The 26,507-nt window shown below is 39.1% G+C and overlaps 1 protein-coding gene across 6 annotated transcripts in view; it reads left to right on the top strand.

Annotated features, from left to right (window-relative positions):
- The window catches only part of Plekhm3 (pleckstrin homology domain containing M3), a 215,109-nt gene that overhangs the window by 73,679 nt on the left and 114,923 nt on the right, over positions 1-26,507 (top strand). For all 6 annotated transcript variants that reach the window (XR_013424271.1, XR_013424270.1, XM_040294802.2 and 3 more), the window contains exon 5: positions 11,671-11,864. Coding sequence is in view for 4 of the 6 variants with exons in the window: in XM_040294802.2 (XP_040150736.1) it covers positions 11,671-11,864 (194 nt within the window). In the remaining 2 variants the exon portion in view is untranslated. The remainder of the gene's footprint in view (positions 1-11,670; positions 11,865-26,507) is intronic.

Raw genomic sequence — 26,507 nt, 5'->3', positions numbered from 1 at the left:
CACTGAGCTACCCCTGGTCCTTTTTTTTTTAATCTTATCTCCAACATCACAAGGTTATGGGATGATAAAATGGGAAAATAATGTATGAGCATGAGCATCTGGTGATCTTTGGAGAAGGCTTATATAACCCAGGTACTTCTCATGGTGGAGTGGCTGTCCTCCTCATATAAACACATTCAGCCCCTGGAGCTGGAGCCATGAGAGAAGTTATGAGGTCTTCTAGGTGGTGGCCTACCGAAGGAACACTTTTCAGAGGCGTCCTCAGACCTTCGTGTGGACTGTTGCTTATTTGATAAGGGGAGCAAGTGAAGAGCCAAGGAGGCTGCCCAAGAAGTACAGGTAGTAGGTTGTATAGCTATAAAACTGCAAGTCGACCACGATGGGGAGAAGACTCAAGCCTGGGGGCACTCCAACTCAAAGAGGTAGAGAAAAGAGGAGGACCAGCAAAGAAGGCCAAGAGGCTACGAAGGGTAAGCAATGAGGTAGAAGAAGCCCAGGCTATCTGACAAGCCATGTGAAGAAAGTGTTCCCAGATGAATCATGACAGATGCTGATAGGTCAAATAAGATGAGCAGTGAGAATTGACCATCAGCTTTAGTAATGTGGAGGTACTTAGTGACTTTAATGAGAGCAGTTGAATGGAGTGGTAAGAGCAGTGGGTTCCACATAGACAAGGAAGGGACAAAAGACAATTCTTTTGAGAAGCTCTGTGCTAAAGGAAAGGAGAGGTGGGGAGAAATTCAAAGAGAAGTGAGTCAAGTTAGGTTTGATTGTTTTTGTTTTAGTGGAAAAAAATAATAGCACATTTTCTCTGCTGATTCAGACTATCCAGGAGAGAGGGGAGAATTGCTAGAATGATATGGTTGAGTCAGTGAGGGTAGACTCATTGTAGACAGGAGGGTTTGGCCATCACTTGGAGCATGGAATGATAAAAATGGCAATCTGTGCATGTGGGTGAATGGGTAGGTAGATGTGATATTTGGAGCTTATAGAAGCCCTTCTATCTGCACTAGTATTTTCCACCAATTTGTTTCATTTCATCATCAAAAGAAACTAAGGACCCAGATCCAGTTACTCTGAGAATTGCCTTTACCTTCTACTTCATAGGGAAAATTACATGATTGGGTAATAATTCCATCAATTCACCAAAAAACTTGTCTTCATCTACACACATCCTCTTTGCCCTCCTTCCAACCACAGAGGACCACTCTTAGAGAAGGTCCATTCCTCTGCTTCTGATCATGGACTTAATTCCTCTCTTCTCTGACACAAGTTTTGACCAGTCGAGTTGACCTGTGACCATTTCCTATTCTGCTGGACTTGTCTGGTATATAGTACTTGACCAGGTGGACCATACTCTCCTGGAATTCTCCCACCTTGCCTTTGATAACACACACTTGGTTCTCCTCCTCCTTTCTAACTTCTTTCTCAGTTACCTCCCTTGGTTCCTTGTTATTGGCATTCCGTGAAACTCATTCTTTGGTTTCCTTTTCTCACTTTATACTCTACTGGATTATCTCCCTCTATTCTGTTTGTTTTGTTTTGTTGTTTTGTTTTTGGGGGGTACTGGGGATTGAGTTCAGGGGCACTCAACCACTGAGCCACATCCCCAGCCCTATTTTGTATTTTATTTAGAGACAGGGTCTCAGTGAGTTGCTTAGTGCCTCACTGTTGCTAAGGCAGGCTTTGAACTCAGGATCCTCCTGTCTCAGCCTCTGGGATTCTATTCTGCTTTAACTACTAGGATTCATATGCTGATGATCCTACTTTTAACTCCAATTCTACTTTGCTACTGAAATTGAAGACTGTGGCTTTAATTGCCCAATAGACATCTTAGCCTTAGTTTTCAATCTAGTAGTCTTTGATATATATGAGTTAACTAGCTGTATTGTTCAGCATTGTAGAATTTGGCAGATCCAGCAATCTAATTCCCTACTGGAGTGGTACTCTAAATTTAGAATTCTGTTATTGGTTGGGTGTAGTGATGCATACTGAGTAATCCCAATGACTTGGGAGACTGAGGCAGGAGGATGGCAAGTTTAAGACCAGCCTCAGCAATTTAGTGAAGCTCTTAAGTAACTTAGTGAGACCTTGTCTCAAAATAAAAAAAATAAATAAAAAGGTCTAGTAATGTAGCTTAACAGTAAAGTACCCCTGGGTTTAATCCCTGTAACAAAAAAAAAAAAAAAAAAAGAATTCTGTTATGGTCCTGTGTCTTGCCCACGGAATAGTGAACCTTGCATGCAAGACACTTACTTATTTTTATTGTAACTTTGTCATCTGGAACAAGTAGGTGGAGTCTTTGAAGCCTGAAATGAACATGAAAATTGTGAGCAGCCAATTGACATATAACCTTTTCTATGTCCCTGGTCAGCTCTGTCTCCTGTTCTATCCAGTAGCCAAATTTTCACTGTCCTTAAGATTCCTCATCCCAATCCTTCCTGGCATCTGATCTTGCCTTCTACTGCAAGGAAAAATGGAGGTTATGAGATATTAGTGGGAATATCTATGAATCTATCTATATTTGTATTTGTCCTTCCTACTTTCTCTCCTAAGCTGGGAAAAAGAACAGCACTTTCTCCTGTTCAGTGATCATCCTTCCATATGTGCTCCAGATGTTTTTATCCAGCTAGTGGATCCCTGTTCATTCTTCAGAGTGAGTAAGAGCACATCTTCTGGTGAAATCGCCGTTGCTCCTCATCCCTCCTCATTTGCTGCATCAGTGGCTGTCTCTTCTATGTCACCATCATGTCAAGCATGGGTCTCAAAAATTGTGCTTACTTAGGGGTTTAATAGCAGAGGCTTAGAGTTAAACAGGGATTTGTCCAAAGCATACCTCTGCCTCTTATTAAGTGCTTACTTTTTGGGGAAAAAATAACTCAAATGGGATTGAGTCTCTGTTTCCTAATTTATAAAATTAGCACAAACTGTCTGGGTTCAAGTCTTGTTTTTATTGCTTATTAGCTATGTGACCTGGACAAGTTATTTGACCTGGACAAGTCTCTCTGTGTTTCAGTTTCCTCATCTGTGAAGGAGGGTAATAATACCTCACAGGGTTACTACTGTTCAGTGGGTTCAAGCATATGCTCTTAGAACAGTGCCTAGCATCACTAGTATATGTCAAAGAAGCATTTGTTCTTCTTGTAATTCATAATTTACTTAAAAGAGTTGTGTGAATCAGGATAATAGAAGGAAGGCACTTATCAAATGACTATGGTAAGCACTTAATGAATGGAAGCTCTTTTCATCGTCACCACGTCTATTCAACAGCCAGTTGCTTGTCTTTTTTTCCCTCTATAACGAAAGCAAGCTCCTTGGGCATAGGGAGAGTATCTTAGCACAGTTCCTGGCACACAGTAGATAGGCATGGATGTATACTGAGTGAATGGAATAATTAAGCCTGTCCCCTAACATGTCAAACTCAACATGATCACATTGCTCACCAAATGTCTCCCCAGGTATACATTGCCTGCCTTGGTGTCACCACTGCCAGACCTGGGAGATATTCTGGCCTCCTCCTTCTGCCACACCTGCCCTTCCTAAGCAGCCAGCATCATTAGCTCAGAGCTCAGCATCATTCACAGGAAGGAAGTTAATAGCCTTCTAATGGTGCTTCTGAGCCTCACCTCTTCTGGTCCTAATCTTACCCGGGGTCAGTGCCTTATACTCTCCTAGTCTCAAGTTCTTCACCATTACAGTGGAGATAATAAAAGTCCCTGTTCCATAAGGTTGCTGTTTGTTTAAATAAATGAGTCACAGCACCTAGTACAGTGTCTGGCACATAGTAAGTACTCATTTGGGACAGTGTTTACCATAATTGCAAGAGAAATACCATTCCCTTAGCTGATGTACAAGATTTTGCTGCACTCCTGTCCCTGCCTGTCTTTCTAGACTTTCATCACCCCCACCTCCATTGGTCTCTTCATTAAGATCACATCCTTCTTTCCTGTTCCTCATCAAGCCAGGCTGTCTCACACCTCTTGGCTTCCTTTTGTCCTCACCCAGCCCAGCAAATCCTAAAAGCCATCTTAAACCTCATTTCCTTTCCTAATTCTTTCCTTCCCTTCACCAGAAAGAGCTGTCATGCTCTCCTCTGTACCTTATACTTGACACTGAATATAGGCTATAAATATATTGTCCACATGTGTATTAGATAAAAACATAGCGAGAGGGAAAGAAGGCTGGTTAAGTTTGGTTTAGATTCATATGTTCGAGCAGGGCTTTGACAGTATAGAGAGCAAGCATGTGAGGCAGTCCCAGCCCTGTGATCTGCTGAGAGCTTGGGCTGGTAGCACCTGCCAGCAGAATCCACATCAATTAGTGGAGCAAAAGCAGAGAGAGGTGGCACTAGCTGAGAAAATGAAAAAGTCAGAGATGGTTTCCAAAGGCATGGCATGGAAGAGCAGATCCAGGTGTGTTTGGAGTGTGCTCTGAAGACCACGGAAACTATCAACATAGAGCTGTCACTGACACTTGTACTCTGTCTGTAAAGCAGGCTGTTGTATTGTGGCAGTCATTCAAGTAACTAGATTTGATTTTGAGAGGATAGGTAGCTAATTGAAGATATCTGCTAGGTATACTCACTTTATCCATGCTGCCTGTGATGAAAATCTCCTTCGTCAGACTTCCTGCGTTCTCAGTGGACCAGGGAAGATTTTAAAGCAGGAACATAGCTGGCTGATTTTATCTGGATCAGCTCTTACTGGCATGAAATAACTGTATTCCATTTACCAGTGTCTGTCTCTTTGCTCAGACACCAGGATTTAACTTAATGCTCCTAATTGTGAGGATCAATTTGGACCTATCAGTCTCTAAAACCAGACATCGTTCTATTGGATCTGCTTGCTTCCTTAATAGCAAGTACGTGACTGGCTTAAACATCCATTTAAAAGAGAAAAAAAAAAAAAAGGCTTTTCAGAACGGAGTAAAATCTGTCATCTTAAGCATTTCCTTGTCTGTCCTCTGGAGTATTAATAATCCTAATTATTTTTAAAGCAATATTTCATCTATTTTCTGGTATATATCCTGCATATTGAATTGAGCTTCAAGATTAAGAAGCTGCTAAACCCCACAAATTCTATGGCCATTTTCTAATGAAATTCTCTTTAATGGTAACCTGCCTGCAGTTTAAAAATATCAGGCATGACAAAGAGGTGGTAGGCAATGTATTTAATTCAGCTCTTCTCAAACCTTTCCCCATAGCTGTGCACTTTCAGAATTGTTTCTATGAGTGTGTACCAGCCCGAATATTCACATTCCACTTAGCTAGGCGTTTTCCATGTTGCATAAACCATTTCTATCTCTACATCTGAAGAGGCAGTCAAGGCAAGCTCTATGGCCCTTGCAGAGCTGGAGAACAGCTTGATGATGGGAAAAAGCACTTGATCGGAGCCATTTAGAGAGTTTGAGAACAAATTGTAATTAAACTTAAGGTCTTCTGATTCCTCCTCGGTTAGCTGACAGTCCCTGTTTTGATAGGAACAAGAAGTGTTGTGGTTGGGATTGATTTTGTTAAGACTCCAGCTCTGATATTTCACAATGGAGATGGAAATAAATACTGGGAGGAAATGTTATACCAAAGCAAAAGAGGTTATTTTACTGTGGCAAGATTGTGGATAGTTTTTTCTTTCCTGATTCTTATTCTCCAAATTTTCAGTAATGTGATTATGTTACATTTTTAATTTTGTAAATTTTAATGATCCCTTATCCATTCTATTTAAGAAAAATATATATTAGAAATAAGCCTTTTTAATGCCTCAGAATTATAATCATAAATACAAGCAATCCTTCTGTCCTGTGATAGAGAACTTCAGAATTCGATGTGTTTTTTCCCTCTAGATCTTGCACTGCTTATACTTACACAACTGTACTCTTATTCTTTATTGTTTGAACATAATATTCTTTCACAAAATTCAAGATTCAGAAAGTAAAAAGAGCATGCATATATAGATAATTTCCCTCCCTCCCACCCATCCACCTTCCTCAAGCAACCAAATTGTTCCCTTCCCATGTATCCTTCAGGATATTTTACATTCATGTGCCTTTTCATATAAAAATGACAATACTCAATGTAGTATATACTCTGTGCTTGGAGAGCTTTCCAGTTAGATCATAAAACTCTTCCTTGGACCTTTTTTTTTTAATTTGTTTTAGTTGTAGATGGACACAATACCTTTATTTTTTTTTTTTATGTGGTGCTGAGGATTAAACCCAGTGCCTCTCACACATGCTAGGCAAGTGTTCTACCACTGAGCTACAGCTGCAACTCTTCCTTGGATCTTTTAATGGTCATTTCTTTGGTCTACTGAATCACACACACACATCTAACCAATCATTTTTTAATGAAAATTTAAATTTTTTTTCAGTCTTTTACTGAGAACAGTATTTCAATGAATAACTTTGCATCACTTTGAATATAAGTTCTCTGATTCATGAATGAGACTATATGTAGATAATTTCCTTGATATAGAAATGTACATTTGTGAGTTTGGTGGATTTTGCCAACTTGCCTAGAGTCAGGATTGTTCAGTTCAGTTTTTACCTTCTGTGTCCTTGAAGGTACCTTTCTTCCTTTAGTACCAGGATGTACTGTCACTTCTGTTGTTGCTTTTCTTCCTGTAGCTGCTCTTTTCCTGTCTTCTTTATTGACTCTAAATATGTTATGAACTTAGAAACAACCAAGTTGTTAGAATTGTATCTAAAAGTAGGAGTGTATGGTTCAAAGTCATGGCTAGAGGGTTGTAGATTAATCATTTGTTTGTTATCATCCTAAGCAATTCCTGCACCTATGAATCAAACCTTTTATTCCAGAGAAGGAGAAAGACAGTAAACAAGTATACAAATAAGTGACTTTTGCATAAAATAAATGTTATTGAACTTTAGCTTTTACTTTAGAGTTAAAATCCAATGGGAGCCTACATACCAATATACATTGAGGGTCTGTCTCCATTTACAGCCTACTTGCTTTCTCTTTGGCAGGGAGGAAGAACAGAGAAGGGTCAGGGATCACCTCTACTATAAAACCATAAGCTGACAGGTTCTGGGAGAGTAATGAAAAATAAAAAGAACCATGACCGTAAAGAAGCTGCACAGCACAGAGCAGGGTGTCCAGAGATCTGAGTTCCAGCTTTAGTTCTGCCACAAAATGACCATAAATAAGTCACTTAAACTCTAGACTCAATTTTCTCAATGGATAATAGATTCATTTGGTATATTTCAAAGTTTTGTTTGTGTTAATAAATATTATTGAAAAAGAGAGCTCCATGGGAATGCCATCAGGCCAGCTCTATGAGGCTTGGCAAAAGAGTCCCCCTGCTCCCCAACACAGCACAGTTCATCAAGCTCACAGCTTGGTAAAGAGGATGGAGTAGAGTGAAAGTAAGATACCCGCTCCTCTCATTGGTAATCTGGGCTCAGGCAGGATCTTACCTCCCACTCCCCTACCCCATTTAAGCCCCGAATAGCACTAAAGAGCTGCCCTGTCTGTAGTCAAATAAATCTGGAAGTGGCTAGATTAAGTAGGATTTTTCAGTGTGACATGTTCCCAGGTTTTAATGTGCCAAAAAACTGCACTTTGAATCACCAATAAAAGAAAGTACTGTGTGGCATATTTCTTTTTTGGAATTTAGAACATCTTTTTTTGTGGGACTAGTATTCCTTGGAACGTGAAAAGAAAAATTGAACAAGATTGTCTTTACCTGTCCTTGGTATTCCAAGATTATGTTCTCATCTGGTTTATTCTAATAACTTCTCCCTCTTTAGTAAAAATTAAGTTCTCACCACTAACACCGCACTATCTCCGCACTGTTATCTATGGTTAGCCATTCCCTTGGCTTCATTACATTTTTTTTTTTTTTTTTAATCCAGGGCTGTTTTGTGGAGGAACATACCAGCACACCATTTCACAGCCTCTCCTTCAGGATTACTCAAACCTAAACTGAATCTGAGAACTTTGTTTTTAAGTGGTCATTGTCACCAGCATAACAAAACATGGATTATACTAGAATCTGGAACAACTGCAATTAGTGTTCCAATCAAGTGAGATATGTGCTTTTTAAATAAATATATGTGTAAATAGCAAATTTAGGGTAATTATAATGTGATTGTGCTGCTGTCTTCAACTCCTGTATGTCAGGTGGAGGGGCCTGTTTCCACCCAGATTTTCTCCTTCTTGCCGCTCGAATCATGCCGATGCAGGCCTTTGAGTGGGTTCATAAACTGCAGCACAATCACAGTCGTGGCCCTGAGTTCTTATGGCTTGAACCATAAGTTTATGAATACTGCTGTCAGTAGCTACTGTCAGTAGCTTCTTACAAGCTAAAACAGCAATGTGAAGAGATTCATTTATGTGCATAATGTGATTATCACTACTAAATGTTAAATATTATTTGGTAATACTAATAGGCTAAAAGGTTTTAAAAAAATGAACCATTGACCCTGTAAAATGGATTCTGATGTGAATGAAGTGAGATCATAGAAAATAGTGCCAGCTAAAACCATTTATTTTTAAAAATAAAGGACTCATCCATCTGCACCTGATTCATGAGCTGAGTTGTTATTTACACCAGAAGCACCATCAAGCAGTTCATGTTTTTCATAGTTCACTTGGCAAGAGTAGGACAGTAGCTCTTAGCTCTTAGTTGGAACATATTTGGTGTTCACATATAACTCAAGTAATATTTATCTTAACAAGAAAAAAAAAACTTTCTCTCATGTAAACTTTATCACCTAAGAATATCATTGGCTTCTTTCCCTAAGTAATTTTTTAAATTTTCTTTTTAAAAATCCTTTTCATTTGTATTTGAGTTTGAGAATGGAATCCTTATGCCAGTATAAGGGGTTGTTTAGAACTTAAGAAGTCAGCAGAGATACAGTGCTCTATTTTGCAAAACTAACATTCCATGCCAAATTTTAAGATTTCTAAAAAATATCCTTACTAGTCTTAGGGGTCGAGTCTCAACACGAAGAACATGTGCTCAGCCTTGTTGCCCCAGGTGGCTGCTGTGGTGGATTTGTTCACATGCCCGAGCCGTGGCATCAAGGGTGTTCTCCATGTACTCAAGGCTGCCTAATCACTTGTGAAGGCAGTGCCTTTGAGTTTGTGGGACTAGCTCAGCTTTTGTTTTCTGTTATCTCAGTTTATGAATACTGCTGTCAGTAGCTGCTGTCCCATATGTCTCACTGCTTTTACTGTCTCTGTAAAAGATTTTTCTCTCTCTCTCTCTCTCTTTTTGCTCTTGGGCTTAAGAACCACCTGAAGAGAGAAGCCTTTTAAGGCCTGGGAGACTGGCCAGTGCCCTTTGTCCTTCTGTTCACCTACTAAAAGGTAGCATTGTTAACCTAATTCAGCAGGGCCCGGACTCAGTATAAACACAGTTCAGTAGAGCCAGAAAGACTAATTGAATTGTACAATACATCATTTTTTAGCAACAGTTTCAAGTGGTTGTACTTTATTTCCTAGAACACTGTCGGTTTTTTCCTCATTGAAGACATTTAGATACAGCAAATATTTAAACATGATAAATAAAAGATTTGATCCAATTTCATCTTTCCTTACTGAATTGGAAACCACCTGAGGACCAGGTCATGCCTGTTTTAACCTCTAGCAAAGGCCTACCTGCTATGGTGTCTGGCATGTACCTGTGTCTATATGATTTAAAAATAAGAGTGAGGATTATTTCCTTCAGTCACCTTGTTATTTCCAATCTGGTTAAATACTCAAAGGTTTTGGCTAATTCCAGGTACCCTTTGTGACCTGGATTTGCAACGACTTTAAACTCCTTTAACTCTGTACCTCTGCAGGATGCCATAGAATCAAACAACAAATAGTTATCTCAAAAATAATTGTTTCAGGGAAAAAGTTATTTTTTAAAATGATGCATGTTTTTGCCTTCCCATAAATAACATAAACTGTGTTATGAATTTAACAATATAAAAAATGACAAAAAATGTTGAATTTTATATATGTGTACCTAAATGTATGCTTTTAATAATCGCACAATAGCCATATATCTAATGATCACATCTATATATTGAGGGGGTTTATGATTGTGTCTGCCTGTTGTACTCTCTTTGGTCCCACCCTGACCGCCAAGTGAATTTCTTTCTATTCATTTTTCTGGATCCAAATCCAATGTCTTCTGTTTTTCCAGGCCACCCTGGCTCCCGGCCCTCTAACCAGGAGATGTAATTTCTTCCTTCTTTAAGCTAGCAAGGGGCCTCATCCATACCTCTGTAGCAGAGGATAGGGTATGTGTAGTTTTTGTTATAAATATTTGTCTTTTATACTAAACAAGGAGCCCCTTGAGGGTGAAAACTGTATCCTATTTATCTTCATTAGTATGCTTCTGGTCTAGAGTGTGAAGCATAGTGAATTTTCAATTTTCTTTTTAACCAGCATAGTTATTTGTTTATCTTAATGCTGAATTCCAGCATTACTCCTAGAGAGGTGATAGAAACTTTTTGGAGAGGTTTTACCTTCCATAAATAGAAAATGAGCCTACTCAGTGTATCACTAGCCAATTTACATCTTAATAATCAGTGAATTGGCATTTAGGGATTCTAAAAAATTATCCAAATATTATGCATTATTTAAGCTACTTCCTCTGTGTCTCTGGTTAATTGTATTTCCAATGCACTATTTATTTCTACTGATGACAATGATATTTAAAAATCAATTTTTGTAATCTTATTTACTACCAGAAAAAGATATAGAGTTGGATGGATATGTTGGTCAGAGTCAGCGTAAAGTCAAAGGTGTTCTAGTCAGAGCAACTTCTTTCTGGGCATTGAAGTATTGTGTTCAAGCCTATTTTCTATTCAGTCAAATTATTCTGCATGTAATATTTTTTTCTTTTTCTTTTTCCTTTGAGAATATCCTTTTATTCCTTTTAATTTTGTAATATGTGTGTGGTTTACTTTTTTTTAAAAGTGTCTACTTATTTAAAGAGTCATGGACTAAAAATACATATATGTAAATTTTTTTAAATCAGTGTTGATTTTAGAAGATCCTAATTAATTCTTTTTTCCCTTACTTTCCGTTTTGAAATAATCACAGATCCACAGGAAATTGCATAACCAGTACAGAGATACTGTGTATCTTTCCCTCAGTTTCCTCCTTTGGTTACATATTAATTAGATAACTACCAAAAGATATAAAAAACAAACTAGGAAATTAACATTAGGATGATGGGTCGCCATAGTTCGGTGTCATTTTATCACGTGTAGGTTCCTTTTTTAAAAACAGAGAGAGAGAGAGAGAGAGAGAGAGAATATCTTTTTTTTTTTTTTTTTTTTTTTTTTTTTGTAGATGGACACAACACAATGCACAATGTCTTTATTTTTTATGTGGTGCTGAGAATCGAACCCAGGTCCCGCCCGAGCTAGGCAAGCATCCTACCACTGAGCCACAATCCCAGCCCACATGTGTAGATTCTTATAATCACTACTACAATCAAGATACAAATTAATGAACTTTTTCCAAGTTTTACCAGTGGAGTTTCCAGAAGAGAAAAGGGGAAGCCAAAGTTTGTATTTTGTTTAAGTATGGCCTTTTTAAAAGCTGTGTTCAGAAAATAATGTTACTTTGGTATTTAAGCTTTGGTTCCTAGTTTGAGCTGGTGTGGAAAGCTGATGATTGGCCAGAACTGACTGCCCAAGCTTGTTTTGTAGGTGTCTAAGCAGGCCAAAGAATTCCTGGAGTATGTGTACGAAGAGCCCCTGATCGACATCCAGCAGGAGAACCCCGTGCTGTATCTCCACGCCGAGCCACTGGCCACCGTGGTGCGGCTGCGGCAGCGGCTGAAATCGCTCCGAGCCTATTTGTTCAGCTGCCGGGCAGCGGTGGCCGAGGATCTGCGTCGCAGGTAAGAGTCATAAATGTTTGATGGTCCAAGTTGCTTTACCTCCCTGCCCAGGGAGGATGATTAGAAAGTCTTCAAGGACCTTTCCAACGTGGACCTACTGAAATTCTGTGGGTCTCCCTCTGGGCTGGTCTTTGACTTTCTCTGAGGTCCTCTATTTGTCAAGCAAAATGGAAATCACCTCTCATCATAACTGAAGGCTTTGAACCCATGACCTAGTGCCCAATGTGTTACCAATATGTTAATTTGAGATAATAATCACAAAAGTGTCTTCACTGGTTCTTTATGTAGTTTTTTTTCTTTGTTTTTTGATTTTTTGGGGGGAGGGGTTACTTTTCACAATTTCAATTGCTATTTATCACCAGTAAACAAGCATATTTAAAATATTTAAAAACTAAACATCATTTTCAATGGGAAATAAGTGGGTGGTTGTTCAAAACTTATTTTCCACACAAATACAGCTCCATAACTGATGCAGGCAGGAGAGCTGGAATTAAAGTACACAGGCCCAGGATTCATTTTTTCATCATTCGTCTTTTCTGACCAATGGTGCAGGCTGCTTTTCCATAACTGAGTTAGCTCACAGTTCATGGCACACACAAGTCCCAACCAGGCTCACATCCTTAAAATAAAATTGAAGTTAAAATGTGCTTGCTCTCATAAAATTCCTCCTTTTACAGTTAGATTTTATGAGCATTTAAATTCTCACCCTCAGTATATACAAACTAGCTTATACTTGAAATAATTGTGATGATGTTCATAAGTCCCTAAAATACGTTTTGATTTTTCAGTTTTAATAGAAATGACCAGCAGCAAACATCAGTCACATTCAATGGAAGTAAGCCTACCCACACAAGAACTTTTGGAAAGAATTAAAATGCTAGAGTTTGCAATTTGAGATCTGATTAGATCTAAAGAAGTTGGCATAACTCTAGGCATCTGAAGAAGATATTTCAAAAAGAACTAAATGTAAATAGTGAATGATACATAATATGTAGACGAACTCTCATAAAATAATAATGAAAAGGCAGCTGCCATCAAGCAAAATACTTCTCAGTGGTAGTCATTCTTTTACCTAGTTGTTTTTCAGCATGTGCCAAAAAGTGGTTGTGATTTATTCTTAAAACATTTAGGCAAATCTTAATTTTAAAAGATCAGGGCTTTTTCCAAAAGGCAATAGAAGTATATATCTCAAGTTAATTTACCAACTAAAATAGGTACAGGATCTTTAGTGTTCAATGTGTGTTTGTTCTGTTATTTTCTGTAGCTTTTGGCTTTGCTCAAAGTTTTTCTTGTGCCAATATGTTTGTAGGTTATATGAAAATCTACATGTGGGAATCATGTTAGGTACCTTTCTGCTATGTTTTGCTTTGGTTAAAATATGCCAAAGCACAGCACACATTTAGAAATTAAATAGGAGGTCGTCTCCTCTCATGGATGACTAAGAATCCCCACTCTATTCCTGCAGTCTGGTGGTTTACCACCATGTACTGTGCCTTATGGCCAGACCACCAGGAAAGAAATGAAAGTTCTAGAAAGAAGGCAGTCCCAAAGCTGTATGAATGAAGACAACAGTCCTTTTTTCCTTTCCCTTCAAGTCCTTTCCTGGAGTTGTTCATGACCATTATATGAAGCAATGCCTGACTCAAGGTATTGAATGGCAAGAGGGAGAGATGCAGTGAAGAAGGAGAGAGGGATGAATATTAAGTGTCACTTTAGACCACTGAGCAATCGCTAATAGTACAATTTGGGGGAAGGAAATATCTTTAGATTCTTTTTCTTACTCCTCTATTTGTCACATCCAAAACCCTCAAAAATACTTGTTGAGTGATTGAACAAATGAAAGAAAAAAACAAATCAGATCAATTAAAAAAAAATTAGTTTTGTTTCTGAGATATCTCAAATTTGTATGCTCTCAGGACTATTGCAGTATCTTTCTCACTAGTCTATCAGTTTTTCTTGCTCCAATCCAGTCTTTGCAATAGATAAATTATTAAAGTACAGGCATGGAATTAAAAATCTGCCCAAATCTAGCCTAGTATATTGTTATTTTCTCTCAAATATCCTTCACTTAAAGAAAAATTTAATTATTAGCCATATTGCATTCGGTTGTGGGAATTAAATGGATTTGTACAATTGAAGTGTTTAAAGTAGTTCTTGTACATAGCAAGTACTCAGGAAATACTATTATTGTTATTAATACTGCTTTCTTTCCTTAAACTGTGCTTATATCTGGCTTACAAAAATCTTTAATAAAATAGAATGTTTCAAGGGAAGTGGGATGGAAGGCTAGCTGCGCCCAAGACTGCAGTTTCTGAAGAGTCAGTGCATACTTTAGCCATGTGGTTGTTTCATTAACAGAGTCTCCCTAAGAGAAAACAATGAGATGTTTATTCCTCTAGAAACTTAGAGGAGGCACACTTTAGTTATTAAATTTTTCATTTTTTTTAGATTCCCACCATTCAGATGCTATTAGAATAATGTTTGGGGTACCATTTCTTTGCAACTGAGGACAGAGAGAAGTATGCTGGTCGTCAATAATATTTATTACAGCCTTTGCAGGGGAGGGATTTGTGGGAGGCTGGTCTTGTCTTATTTCAAATCTTTTTGACTCATGTTGAAATATGACTAGTGGAATAATCTCTAAGAGGTTCTCTGAGGTGTCCGTGCTTCCTGCAGCAGCCTCCACTTAATATCAACTCTGCCTTCTTTGTCCATAAAAATAGCTGTAAATTAGAAGAGGTAATATGCTAAATTTCTGTTGCTAGAGGATACCTCATACCTATTTCTTTCACTTATATATGGAATGGAATTTTCAAAAACAAAATGAGCCAATCATAACCTTTAGAGATGACAGACTTATCCAGTCAATATTTAAGGTTCCCTTTGTTTCACCTGAGGATACAACATCTAAAGTGGGGATGGTTAAAACAATGAGGGGAACCTTGTAGACATGACTTTTATACCCCTGATAGAGATTGGGAGAGGGAAGAGTTGCTGGGGCACTGGGGGTTAGGAGCAAGGAGGAAGAGAATACAGTTGTTATCTAGTTGTAAAAGGCATTCTCTCCCTGACTGGATTTTACCTCAGTATAAGAGTGGCCATTAATCTCTAGCAAGTAGGCCCAACATGCCGAAGACCTGTCAGCACCATATAAACAACATAAAGCAAACTGTTAATATTGCTGTCGTGAGAAAACCGAAAACAGACTGATTAATCGTATTGGCGTTCAACAGCCAGGGAGCCAACTTTGGTCGTCGCCTTATTAGGGAAGTCACAGTTTGCTTTTAGGCTTTTCATTATTATGACTGTCTGTTTTTATCCTCACTGTTTTTGTTATTGTTGTTAAATGGACGCCTTGTTCTTAAACCCATACCGCAAGTCTTGACTGGCAGGGGTGATTAGTTTTGCAAAAGTCAGTGTCCTCCTTGAAGCCTAAAATGTTTACAGTTTTGACAGTTCACTGTGTCTGACGACTCCCAGATGGCGACCCTGCTGAATTAGTTCAAGGCCTAGTTAACTTCTCATGAGAAGAATTATTTACCATGTCCACACACGAAGGTGCATGAGGAACTCTGGAAAATTGTGGCTTGCTTGGCAATGTCAGGACACATCCGGAGCAGCAGCCATTAGGAAAGTCTTTAGGAGGGACACTGAGAAAGCTGCAGGGTGCTCAGCTGAGCACAGGAGCAGTAGGATATGTGTAAATCAGAGGTCACAAATAGGCACCTCAGCTGTGTTTTGTTAGGCTTTACAGGAACAGCACCCACCAAGCTTTGAGATGACTAAATAGTTGCCAACATTTAAACAATCAGGAGTTTTTAGGACATACAAAATGAAGCTTTCTGGTTCCTCTTGGGAAATCTGAAGCTCTGATGCCACAGGGCTTCCCTTGTTCTTGTGTAGCAAATACATTGCTGCCCTTTTTTTCTTAAACTCAGTGCACTTAATTCAGTTATAGTGGTGCCTGGGCCCATAGGCATTTGAGGTTTTGACCCTGGATACATGTCATTAAATAGTAAGAGTAACAGAGTTTACTGATATTTCAGTTATTAGTTCCGTGGCTCTTATGGGAGGTCTATCTAAAGGGGGGTAAAAGTCTTAGATGTGGTTCTTTCAAAAAACAAACATGAAGAAATTTTTAGGATTTGAAGAAATAACACAGGTCATCTTTAAATTGCATTAGATATGGGCTGGGATGTCCTAGTGCTTGGTTGGGCTGTTACAACATGCTCCAGAGGCCTGTGCATTTGCAGGATAGTGACTTGAGGGGCTGGCAGTTGAAGCAATATCCTACAGCAATTCCCGGTCACCACAGAGCTAAAGATTACCAAGTCCAAGTGGGGCAGACTGAGAAAAAGAATAAAATGGGGGCACAAATGGACATAGTTGGTACTGTAGGCCCTGAAGTTAGACTTGTCCCTTAGCTTAGGACTCTCCTCTATCTCTTATAACCTTCAGAGCCAGTTGTCTTGCCTATAGATGGCAATAATATTTCACCTCATAGGGAAAGCCTGAGGATTAAGAGAGTTAGTGCCCAGGACAGAGTACATGCTTAGCAAATATTAGCTGCTGTGATTTATATATATTTATATATATATTTATATATATATATATTTATATATATATATATATATATACATACATACATATATTTTAGTTGTTGATGGCCCATAATTAATTAATTAATATGTGGTGCTGAGAATCAAACCCAGTGCCTTGGCAAGCTCTCTATCACTGAGCCACAACCCCAGCCCAGCTGCTGTGATTTTTATTATAAACATATCAAAATTCAAAAGCAACAAGAGGTAAGTAAGCAGGTGGGAAGAAGCAAAAAGAAGTGAGTCTAGAAGCATCAAAGAACCTGGAATTCAGGGCTTTGCCATGACTTCCTGTGCAGAGCATGCAGCATTCACAGGAGTCATTAGATGTGGACTCTGATTCTCCAGTGGTGATACAAGAAGGTCCTTCAGAGACTGGGCCCCTCCTTCTAGCACATTTAATTAATGGCTTGCTCTCCAGTTTTCTTCACCTACACTACTGCTTTAGAAAAACCACCATCTTCTGCTCATACTGCCATCTAAGCTTATATCTTTGGGCATTCCTTTGCCAAAGCTCTCAGATGTCTCCATTTTCTCTTTGCACACTCACTTCTCACTAGACCCTTTACAGCCTGATGGTGATTACACTCTGCTTCCACTGTGGCTTTCTTAGGCTCTCTTTTCCTTGACCTTCTGGCCACTGTTGGCCACCTTCCTCATAGATCTCTCTTCTTCCTGCCCTTCTTTATCCTCCAGCCTTTCTGCACCTGCCCCTTCTCTGCACCCTTACTGCTTTCATGTCTTGCTCCTGCTCCCTACAACTAGGAATGGCCAGTGCCTCAGTGCCTTTCTGCATGCTCCTCCAGCCCCTACATGAGCCAATATGACCACTTCATGAGGGTCAGAAGAAGCTGCACTTCCTCTGGACACTTTGCATTTATCTTTAGGATGAATGTCAGGATCTCTCTATAAATCTACAGTGAAAAGAGGGAGCTCACCACTACCTTGTTATCGCTTGCTGGCTGCCTAATGGACATCTCCACTGAAGTTTCAAAGGGAAGTCATTGTTTTACTCTGAAAAGTATATCTACTGTAGTCAGGTCCATTTCAGTTAAGCATGGTGTCATTCTCTTAGTTTTTCATAGTTTCAACCTTGACATTATCCTAAGCTTTGCTTTATGGTTCCCCAGGAGCTATCTAGTCATGTCCTTCCTTTACTTTTCTTTCCCATTGGCATCCCCTTTGCCCTTATCCTCAGCATCTTACTGCTAAAATTTCCAAACTGGGAATCCTACCCCCTGTGACTCTCCTTTGCAGTCCATCTAATATATACACTATCATCAAGTGGTCTCATTGGACAGTGGGTAGTTAAGCTACCTGCAGAATGTAGGATATCTTATCTGACCTACATTCATAACTTCTTCTCTTACCTGGTCTCCACATGGATTATAGCCACCTACCCTGGCCAAAGTGATGGACACATTTTTCCTAACATAGCACATGCCTCTCCTCTCTACTTGACTAGGCCACTCTTACTTTAGGCCAGCTCCAGTGTTGTCTCTTTCCACCTGATCTCAGAAGCTAATACCTTCTCTGATCTCTTCCAGTGACGATCCTCTGGACCATTCATTTGATACCTAAGTGCCTGAGTAACTTGTGTATATATTCTTTCTTGTTGACTGGACTGGGTGGCTCTTAAAGACTAAGATTGTCCTATTCTTCCTTATAGCCTAAAAATAGAAGACTCTACATGCTAGCTGTGCAATAAAGGCTTATTAATAATTATATCATCTCATGTTTGTAAAATTGCTTACTATATGTAAGATAATTGTGATTTTTATCAATTAAAAGGGATTTTCCCAGAAATTTTTTTTGTGTGTGTGTGTGTGTGTGTGTAGGGGGAGGGAGTATTGTTTGTTTTGGTAGTAGGGATTGAAACCAGGGCCACTTTGCCTCTGAGCTACATTCCCATCCCTTTTTGATTTTTTTAAATTTTGAGACAAGGTCTCACTAAGTTGCGTAGGGCCTTGCAAAATAGCTGAGGCTAGCCTTGAACTTGCAATCCTCCTGCCTCAGCCTCCCAAGTTACTGGGATTACATGTGCCACTGTGCCCAGCCTGTTTGTTCTTTATAGCAGCCCTTTTAGGTAGATAGGACAGAGTGTATTTAGAAAGAAAAGAAAGAACCATGACTCTGAAATGCTGTGTGACTTTCCCAATGTGATAACATTGGTGAGCAGCAGAATCCAGCTAGAACCTGGTTTTTTGCGGCTTAATTAGTTTGCTGTTTCCCCAGTAAATTTGCTACTGGTGACAGGATATCCAAAGGTCTCCACATTCTTAAGAGAACCACTTTTTATCCTCCTGAAGCCTTGATTGGGGTCATTTAGCAGAGTGTGAAGATGGCAGGAAGGTGGCTGACAGGGAGAGGAAGCTGGGATTGCCAAGGTGCTCCGTGCTCACCGCCAGGCCTGCTCAGCCACAGTGAGTCGGGCACGATAGTGGGCTTAGTGCCAGCTGGTGCATTTTCTGTAGGTCATGTTTTCCAGGCCTTTTCATTTTCCAGACCTGAAACTTAAAACAAAAAAATCTATAGGGTGGCGGTATATATGTCTATAGTGAAAACAAACATAAAAACAAATAGTATCTATTTCTCACCATCATTTTATATATGAAATAAGAGACAAGAAAAAAATAAACAAACAGCCTAAGAAATCAAACAGCTTTTTAAAAACAAGTAGATTGGAAAATAATTGATTTTTTCCCCCTCATTTTCACTTGGACTGCTTGCTAAAAACATTACCCAGACTGACACCAGCTGTTTGGACTAGGTTTTCAGAAACCTTATTTTAAGTCATATTTTTCTCTTCTAAGTACTGAAATAATCCAGTGCAGGGAAATTTATGTGATGCTTGAGTACTTCCCATTCCTTATCAACAAAAGTATGATTTGGAGTCTCTGGGTGACTGGTAAATCCAAAGTTTCCATTATGACATAAATTTAAAAATAGTACTCTCCAATCCTAATTGTGGGCAATAGGCACTATGAAGCTTATTTTCCCAGTATCTTAGAGCAGAAGTGTGTCAGTTCTTAGGGAATGTTTGGTTCTACATGTTTGTCAAGTTTCATCTTTGGCTTAGATCATTTTGAAGCAACTTAACAGTTTGACTTGGGAATCTGAAGGGAATACTGTTTAGTTAGCTATTTTGCTCTTGTGATTAAAATATCTGACCAGAACAATTGTAGAGGAAGAATTTTATTTGGGAGCTCATGGTTTTAGAGGTCTCAGTCTGTAGGCAGCTGGCTCCATGCCTTGGGGCTCAAGGTGAGGCTGAACATGATGGTGGAAGAGTGTGGTGGAGGGAAGTGGCTCACATGATGATCAGAAAGCAGACACACACACACACACACACACACACACACACACACACACACACACTCCACTCACCGGATATAAAATATATACCCAAAGCCACACCCACCAATGACCACCTTCTCCAGCCATACCTTGCCTGCCTTCAGTTACCATTCAGTTAATCCATCAGGGGATTAATTCACTGATTGGGTTAAAACTCATAACCCAATCATTTCTCCTCTAAGCCTTCTTGCATTGTCTCACATGTTAGCTTTTGGTGGACTCATCACATCCAAACCATAACAAATACTAAAAGTGACTCTTCTACCTCCTAACCCACCTTTTCCTGTCTCACATTTTCTTTCAAACTGTGATTATATCCTGCCTGAGTTCCCACCAAATTATTAGTTTTACCAAGCAATGAACAATTTCTATCACAAAGACCACCATTTTTAATTAACTTTATTGTGACGAATGCCAGAGGAAAAAAAGTGTGTGTGTGTTGTATATGTTTGTGTCCTGTCAAATTCTTGTTGCTTCTTCTTTCTTCAAGCAAAGTTTAGCAACTTGCTCAGCTGTTAGACCAGTCCCCATAAAAGTCATTCAGTTTACCCGGACTCTTTTCCTATTCCTTCCCTTTTTACCCCAGAAAGACTATCTTTCTAGTGACTTCACTGGAGGTGAGGCTAGGTCCAAAGGTTAAAATGTTCTGTGGATGTGTAATAACATCTCAAACTTAATAGTCCAAAACTGACCTCCTCATAATATCCCCCATCCACTCCCATTACAAACTGTCCTGCCTCTGCAGCCTTTCCCATCTCACCTAATGGCACTTCCATTGATTTAATTATTCAGGCTAAACACCTTCCTCGCCAGGAACCCTGTGAGTTTTAGATACAAAACCTCGTTACTACTTCCACTTACTACCACTTGGAACTAAGCCACCATCGTTTTTTTCTTGGATTATTGTAGCAACTGGTATCCCTGCCCCACCTCCTCCATCTGTTCTTAAGACTATAGCTAGAGTTCATGTGTAAATTAGATGTTGTCACTTCTGGTCCAAACTCTCTGATAGCTTCACCTCTCACTCCACATAAAAGCCAAGGCCATACAGAGCCTCATTCCCCTCTACTTCTTTGCCTCACCTCCCACCACTTCCCCCTTATTCCTTCTGTCCCAGTCACACCAGCCTTTTTTTGTTGGTCCTGGGCACAACCAAAAAGGCTCCTGCTTGGGTTTCTATACTTGTTTTTCTTCAGAAAACTGCAGAGTTTGCTTCCTTAACTCCTTTAAATCTTTAGGCAACCATCACTTGAAAGAAACATCCTTGACCATTCTATTTTAAATTGTTCCCTGCACCTGTCTTGTTTCCCTGCTTATCCCCATATAACATAGTATTTCATTTTGCCTGTCTCCCTTTCTTGGCAATCGTGTATAGATGTGGATGCTTTGGTTTGCTCTCCCCACTAGATGTGAGTCACACAGGTCATGGCTCTTTTTCTGTGTTACTCACTGCTGTGTCCCCAGGGCCGAGAGCAGTACCTGACATGGAGTGGGGGCTAATAAATACCTGTCAAATAAAGTGATCAAATAAATGAAATACTGTTATCAAGGTTCTGCCCACACAATTTGGTGAAACTGATTTTTGTTTTCTTATTGCAGAAGATAATGTTCATCATAGAAAATACAATGAAGATAGCTATCTATTATCCTTTCACTCTGGTACATCTTCCAGACCTTTTTCTCTGCAAATGCTTTCTACCCATTAAAATGGTTTCACACTGTACCTACAATTTTGAAACTAATCATTTTATTTAGTATATTGTGAACATCTTTTTATATCAGTAAATATTTGTCTACAGCATCATGAATCACCAAGTGAAAATGGTGTTTTGATGTGTGAGCATACCTACCTATCATAGATCTTTGGAGTAAATGAAGCTTTTTATTCAGCATACTCAACAAAAGATTGCATGAGTGATCTAATAATAAATGAGCTGGCAGAATTTTTTCATGTTAACATCTCCTCCTTTCACTGCTCCCCAAAAGTTAGATACATTAGGTGGAAGAATTATCTGATAGAAAATATTGCATGCTTTTGTGAACCAAATATGCTTAATTTAGTAGACTAATTTATGAAGAACTTGGCAGTAATTTTTTTTTTGTACTGACAATTGAACCCAGAAGCATGTTACTACTGAGCTACATCCCAGTCCTTTTTTTTTTTTTAATATATATGTTTTTTAGTTGTAGGTGGGCATAATACCTTTATTTTATTTGTTTTTATTTTTATGTGGTGCCGGGGATTGAACCCAGTGCCTCATGCATGCTAGGCAAGCCCTCTACCACTGAGCCACAACCCTGGCCCCCCAGTCCTTTTTATTTTTTATTTTGAAACAAGTTGCCTAGGGACTCGCTAAGTAGCTGAGGCTGCCTTGAATTTGCAATCCTCCTGCCTTGGCCTCCCAAATTGCTGGGATTATAGATATGCACCACCATGCCCAATTTAGGGTGGTAATTCTTAAAACAAAATCTACATAGATTAGACTTTGTATGTATCTGAACCACATATACGGAATATCTTATAACCAAAATCTGAAATCAAAATGTTCAAAGTCGGCTTAATATTGAATTTTAGAAGAAAAACCCATTTTGGCAATCATTTTTTTCTTTTTCTGCTGAATTATTTTCATTAAAGACTAGTGATGATTAACACTTCAAGTGTATGCATAACACCTCTAAGCTCAGAAAATGAATACAACTCTTTATGTTCTCTGGGAGATTTAAGGTTAGCCAGGCTTCTATGACTAGTTTTCAAGTTAGTCAGTTTGAAAAGTCATTAGCTATAGTTGGGGCAGGAGCCTTACCAAATCAACTGCATGAATCTGTCAGGACTCAGAAACTACTAAAATATAGGATGTAATTTTTTATGTTTTCTAAAGTAACTGTTCTTCTCATTCTACTTCAAAAATTTATTTTCTCTGGGATGACCTTTAGCAGCATGGTTTTCAAATCATCTATTTTCCTCATCTCCTGCCAGCTCCTCCCCTTCCTTCACTTTCTTCAGAGGTCTTATTTGGCCAGTGTTACACACACATACACACACATACATACATACACATGCAGGGAGCTACTGGCTGTTCACAAAAGAGTGCCATTCAGTGCTAAACTGATTAATAAACTCTGAAGAAGGAAATCTGAAGAGATTATATATGTTAATTTTACTAAGCTATATACATATATAGCTTTTTACTGTGAAATTCTTCAAAAAACTCAGGAAGTGGTTTTGTGCTATTCCAAGATTAAAAGAAATACACAAAAATTATTTAAACTCATTTTCTGAGACAAGAAAAATCTCATCATAGGAAAAGTGTTAGGTTCCTGCTATTGTTAAAAAAATATTTAAGAATTTGAGCTAGGATATATGACAGCTAGGATATAAGTTGTCATTTTTATAATCAGACTCCAGAATTATCATTACCAAAATTACTTCCCAAGTATTTCTACTCTAGGCTTTAGATTATTGCTAAGAAACTTAAGCACAATTTCTGAATAAGCAGGTAAGAGACCCTTATTTCCTATAACTACTGCCAAGATATAATATCTGGTGCAATCTCATCACTTTTCTAACCAATGAGATTAGCAAAATGAGGTATCTAGAGAAATGATTGAAGCTTGTTTCTTCCACGTGAGTTGCTATCGAAATATCTGCCTTTGATTTAAAATTGTTTTCCATTAGCTCAGAGCATGGCTGGACATATGAGTCCTATCCACATCCAGCCTAATGTAACTATTTCAGGGAGAGTTTGCAGCTCCTATCAAGAACACAAAATTGCATCTCCCTGGGGATGCTCCATAGTGCTTTTTGCTGATTTTGGTGGGGGTATGTGTGCCCTCGAAAGGAGAGAGACTGTGACACTCTCAACTCCATACAAATTACCTGCCCTGGAGCACATATTCTTTTAAAAACACAGTAATACTATGTGAATAAATGGTTTTCTTTTTAAAATTATTCCTTATGCACCTCTATCTGTATATCCATATTCTTGTTTTAGACCCTTATCATTTAGAATCAAATCCTGGAGGTTTGCACTGGGTATTATGTTATTTATTGTTTGATTGTGTGTGTGTGTGTGTGTGTGTGTGTGTGTGTGTATTTTGTGAGCCTGTTCTTTAAAGCCTGTCTAAGCTGTAATATTTTCATTACAAAAATTTTTTTTCCACTTTATCATTGGGTCTTTAAGTACCAGTTTTACATCTGAAAGAACTGAGCTTCAGGAAAACAGTGATGTGTATTATTAAAACTAACAGAATCTTGCAAATAATCTACATTCTTCAGAGTCTGACCCCATCCCCTTTTTCTCATGACCATCAGGGGCTGGTGGGAATGGGGTCAAAGTCTTCAGAAAGTGGTCACATTAAATGAGTCTTGATTTATTTGACTTAATACATAGAACAAAATGGAATGAGATCCCTTTACCTTTTTTGTTAAGACTACTGCCTTTTATTTCATAGGCAATTATCTCTGAATGTTTAACCCCAAGTACTAGCTACTATAGGACTCTGAATCATATATGACCCTTTTCCTTTTTAATTTTCATCTTTTCTCATCTTTCTCATTAGACCAATCTATAAACAAAGCCTAAGTTACTTTCCCAGTATGTCAGGCAATTCTAAACATGATAAAAATAGAAAATGTTGGCATTGAAAATGATTTTGCTAGTTGATTTTCATGATCCTGTAGCAGTTTTCTTCAGTGTTCTTTGGTACCAGGAGACTTGATAATGCCACCTGCCAGTGATGTGATCTCCTTTGATGGATGAGAGAAGTGTGGAGTTGACCCCTCCTTATCTCTTTTGTCCTTTGGCTTGGGTGTCAGGGCCGCCCAGACGAACTTGCACCGGCATGAGCGGGGCTCTGTACATGGTTGGTCCGCTGTAGAAATGCTGCCAGATCTGATGATTAATAGGATTGTGGTTCAGCAAGGTCACTTAATGCATAGAAAGCCCTAAACACAGCAGCCTCATCAGAAAACAAAAGACAGTGACCTTTTGCAGCAAGGATCCTATTTACCAAAGGATGGCTAAGTCAGATAACCTTCAGTGAGTTTGCAGCTTTTGGGTCCTAATATGTTGAAGTTTGGGGGTTACTTTGGAGAAATTAGTAATTACCTTTTATACAACATTTTACCAAAATTTGAGGCATTTCAATTAAGAAAATACTGTGTGTGTATGTGTGCGTGTGCACACACGTTTGCAAACATGTATTTGAAGGAGCTTCCAGCTGGGTCTGCATTCCATTTCCTTTGTAGGCCTTTCCAGGGCCAGCCTCTATCAGTTTCTCCTACCTCTGTCTTCAGGTTCACTTCTGTGCTAGCTTCTTTATTCTGGAATATAAATATGCCCAAGTCTCTCCCATCTTTAAAAAAAGAAACATTTTCTTAATCCTACATCTTTCTTTAGTGATGGCCCAATTTCTCTCCTTTCCTTTAAAGCTGACTTCTTAAAAGAATAATCCACAATTCCTACCCCTCTGCAGTCTGGCTTCCTTCCTCCTGCTCTGAAACTGCTGTCTGAGTTTATTGATGAATTCCTCCTTTCCAAATCTTGCAGCATTTCCAGGCGTCATGAGAGCTTTCCTTGTGTTATTTGACCTCCCAGTTGCCTTGAATGCCATTGACCCCCTTCCTTCTTGCAATTTTCTTCTTCCATGGCTTCCATGATGCAGCTCTTCTGCTTTTTCTTTTCACTGTCATCCTACACTTTCCAGTCTTCTTCCTCCATCACTTTTTAAATGGTGCCATTTGGCCAGGGTCCAGTCTTCTCATTTCCCAGTGTGCCATCCGGGCCTCTCCCTTAGTCTCTTGGCTTCACCTAGAACTTCTAGGCTAGGGGCACACAAATCTCCTCCCTGAACTCAGGTGACTCCACTTGGACATTTTACAGACAATTCCAGTCTACTCTCCCAACAACGGAGCTACCCTTTTCCCAAAAAGATGGCTCCTCTTCGCTATTCCTATGCCAGCATACAAAATGGCCTTTTCACACTTTACCTACCTAGACCACTGTGAATACCCCAGGCTTCTTCCTGGCTTTTACTTTCTATTAGTCAACATGATCTGCAGATTCAGCTATGGAAATCTCTCTGATGGTAGGCCTGTGTCTCCAACCCTGGGGCAACTATTTTAATTCTGTTCAGGCCTTTATCATTTCTCATGTATCCCTCCAACCAAGAGATCTTCTATTCACTCTCTTCTTCTGTACCCTCTATCCTTCTAGTCACAAGCTGAACACATTCTCCTGCTTGAGACACTTGGGTGTACCTCATCTTTTAGGGGGTAGAATCTTGGTGCATGACATTGGAGACCCCTCATGGCTTGTTACAACCTAATTTTCTAAGCTCACCTCCTGCAGTGTGCCTTCTCAAATAGGTGCACACATATAGTTCTTTCTTGTCCCAAGCATTGTACTCATCCTGGCCTATGAGCTCCTATCCCTGCTGCTCCCCCGACCTAGAATGTATCCTACTTATTCCCATCAACTTCAGCTTCTTAGTTCTCAGAGGCCTTTCCTAATCAGGTGTCCCGCCAGCTTCCCTCATGCTGCATAGATGTCTGTATGTTAATACTATGTCTTTCCTAAGTCCATGAGGGCCCAGCACACTGCCTGGCACATGCCATGAATGCAGCATCTATTTATTGCAATGAAATATGTGCTAGTTTTAGGTTCTTATTTTAAATTCTTAACCACAG

Source organism: Ictidomys tridecemlineatus, chromosome 7 (genome assembly GCF_052094955.1).
Source record: "Ictidomys tridecemlineatus isolate mIctTri1 chromosome 7, mIctTri1.hap1, whole genome shotgun sequence".
NCBI lineage: Eukaryota > Metazoa > Chordata > Mammalia > Rodentia > Sciuridae > Ictidomys > Ictidomys tridecemlineatus.
The sequence above is the reverse complement of the archived record's forward strand: the minus strand, read 5'-3'. Positions and strand labels throughout refer to the sequence as shown.